Consider the following 3160-nt stretch of genomic DNA (forward strand, 5'->3'; position numbering starts at 1 on the left):
CAAAAATGCTCTTAGCGAGAACGCTTTTCAACTCGTCTTCTTCCCCTAATTCATAGACATCTTGAACAAAATTGTCAATTACATCAAGAGTAAATACAGAATTAATATCAGTGGGATATCTCATAGCATCAAATATATTAAATTTAATTATCTTACCATCAAATTCCATTGTTAAATTCCCTTTGAGCACATCAATTTCCGTTCTAGCTGTCTTAAGGAAGGGTCTACCTAAGAGTAAGGGCACATCAGTTGAATTATCATTAGGTCCCATGTCTAAAACATAAAAATCAGCTGGAAAAACTCACTCATTCACTTGCACTAAAACATCTTCTAAAACACCATCAGGGTAGGCATTACTCCTATCTGCAAGTTGAATTATCAGTCCCATGTCTTTTAATGCACCTAATTGAACCCTATCGTAGATACTCCTAGGCATAACATTTATAGAAGCACCCAAATCAAGCATAGCTCTATCTAATTTAAGGTCTCCTATCTTACAAGGTATCGAAAACATTCCAGGATCTTTACATTTAATAGGAAGTTTCTTTTGAAATACTGTAGAGACATTTTCGCCTAGACTAATCTTCTCATTTCCAATTAACCTCCTTTTAGATGTGCACAATTCTTTTAAAAACTTAGCATATCTAGGCACCTGTTTAATTGCATCAATCAATGGAATATTAACTTGTACCTTACGGAAAGTCTCAAGAATTTTGGCATTGACGTCGTCTGATTTTTCCTTCCTCAAACATTGTGGAAATGGCGCCTTTGGCACATAAGACCGAGGTTGGTTATTATCGTTCTGACCTGCTTGTGCTCTAAGCTCGAGAAATCTCATTTCCTGCTCAAAATTTGCGGCATCATGCGAAGCAGTGGACCATTGTAAACGTGATTTCCCTACTTCCTTTGGAGCTGCTTGCGACGGTTGTAAATCCGCCTTTGGTAAGACTAAATTTTCCTCTTCAATATCACTAAATCGGACCTTTCTTACCTCAATTTCGCCTTCCTCATTGCTGTTTTGGGCCTTCTTTAGTATCGATCTCAACTCCTTCCCACTTCGCAAGGTTATAGCACTGACATTATCCCTCGGATTTACCACAGGCTGTGACAGTAACCGATTATTTACCTGTGCTTGCAAGTTCCCAAGATTAACGTCAGTTGACGAGGCTCTGGTTTGTAATTGCTTCACTGTCGATTCCAAGGACTGAAATCTTCCATCGGTTTCCTTCTCCTGGTCAGCCATCATTTTCATCATTTGTTCAAGCATGGCATGGGTCTTAGTTTTAGCACTAAGATTTTGATGGCTGGGTTGTTGCTGTGACGAATTATATTGTCGAGAATTTTGCTGCTCGAATCCCGGAGGTGTGGCTCGATTTTGATATCTGAGATTGGGGTGGTCTCTCCATCCCTCATTATAGGTAGCTGAGTATGGATCATACCTTCTCTGATTTGGAAAGACGGCGTTAGCTTCCCTTTCATGTAATGTCGGACACATATCTGTGGTATGTCCTTCTAAACAACAAATGCCACATAGTGAAGCTTTCACATTACCTCCAGTCATCAATTTACTTACCATAGCCGTTAAATTAGCTAACTGAGCCTCCATCATACTCGACTGGCCCTCATCCATTCGTTTACCCAAGTCGGACCTCCTAAGACCAAATTGCTGTGTATTCTGCACCATATTAGCGATCAAATTTCGGGCTTGCTCAGGAGTTTTATCAACCAATGCACCTCCACTCGCTGCATCAATCATTCCTCGATCTTGTGGTGTCAACCCTTCATAAAAATATTGCACTAAGAGCTGCTCACTAATCTGATGCTGTGGACAACTCGCACATAGTCGTTTAAACCTTTCCCAGTACTCATATAATGACTCACCTACCAGTTGCTTAATTCCACAAATTTCCTTCCTGATTGACCCTATTCTTGATGCCGGAAAATACTTCTCAAGAAATGCCTTATGTAACCTTGTCCACGTTGTGAATGAGCCTGGCGGCATGTAATATAACCAGTCCTTCGCCAAACCTTGTAACGAGAAAGGGAAGGCTCGGAGCTTGATTTGTTCCTCTTCAATGCCATCTGGCTGCATAGTTGAACAAGTAATTAGAAATTCATTAATATGATGGTAAGGGTCCTCACCTGCTAACCCATTGAATTTTGGAAACAAATTCAGGAATCCCGAATTAAGCTTTAATGGCCTATCAAGGGCAGGATACGTGATAGATGGTGGTTGCGTAGCCAAGTTAGGAGCGGCTAATTGCTTCAAGGTCTGGTTAGCCATGGTGGAATCCTCTGAAACGTTAGGCTCAAGGTGGGGGTTGGAATGATCGGCTTACCGATCAGTGATGTTAACTGGATCTTTCGATGTTCGTCTTCCACTCCTTAATAACATATACTAAAGGAACTAATCTACCTGCAAAGACAAAAACAAGAAAACAAAATAAGTTCTGAAAATCAAATAGATTTGACTACGTCACTTCCCCGGCAACGGCGCCAAAATTTGGTAGCTGTCGTTACGACCACCGAATTTAATCCCCTACTCAACCGATATTAACTGGTAATATAGAGTAAGTACGGAATCGTCCCACGAAGAAGCTCGTGTTAAACCTATTTGAAAGAGAAGAAAAAAGAAAATTAAATCAAGTTAATATAAAAGTATGCGAGAAAGAAAAATGGGGGGTTTTCTATTAATGCTCTTTGGTAACAAATAAAATTTAGCATAAATTGTAAATAATGAAAGGTTGTCGAATTCAGAGAAAGAGTGCTCAGTTAGTAACTCCTTAATCCACCTAGCACAAATCCTTATCGTCATTTAATTATTTTATGAATCTAATCTAGCAACAAGGCTTAAGAAAATCACTTATGAAATGAATTCTTATCTCAAATAAATTCAAATTCAAATAGAGAACATTCATACTTGAATACCTACCTTTAATTTTTAATTAAAAGTGCACTAAGTATTTTAGAGATTTCACCTTGCGTTAATTGAAGAAAATCCTCCAGCGGTTTCCGAAATTAAATCTGAGTTGCTTCAATTAGCGGCATGCTAATTTGTTATCACTGACTCTAAGTTTAATTAAGAAATTCGATTACTCAATTGTTCTTAGATAATTATAAGAAATGTCCTAAATTAGGTAGGCGATCAATCTAATTAATT

At 38.6% G+C, this 3160-nt stretch overlaps 1 protein-coding gene across 1 annotated transcript; it reads right to left on the minus strand.

The window, feature by feature from the left end:
* Window positions 1-301: 301 nt before the first annotated feature.
* Window positions 302-2284, minus strand: LOC107921572 (uncharacterized). Its single transcript, XM_016851407.1, has one exon. The coding sequence runs from the start codon at window positions 2282-2284 to the stop codon at window positions 302-304; it is 1983 nt and encodes a 660-aa protein (XP_016706896.1).
* Between the last annotated feature and the right edge of the window lie 876 nt (window positions 2285-3160).

This window comes from Gossypium hirsutum, chromosome D01, assembly GCF_007990345.1.
Source record: "Gossypium hirsutum isolate 1008001.06 chromosome D01, Gossypium_hirsutum_v2.1, whole genome shotgun sequence".
NCBI lineage: Eukaryota > Viridiplantae > Streptophyta > Magnoliopsida > Malvales > Malvaceae > Gossypium > Gossypium hirsutum.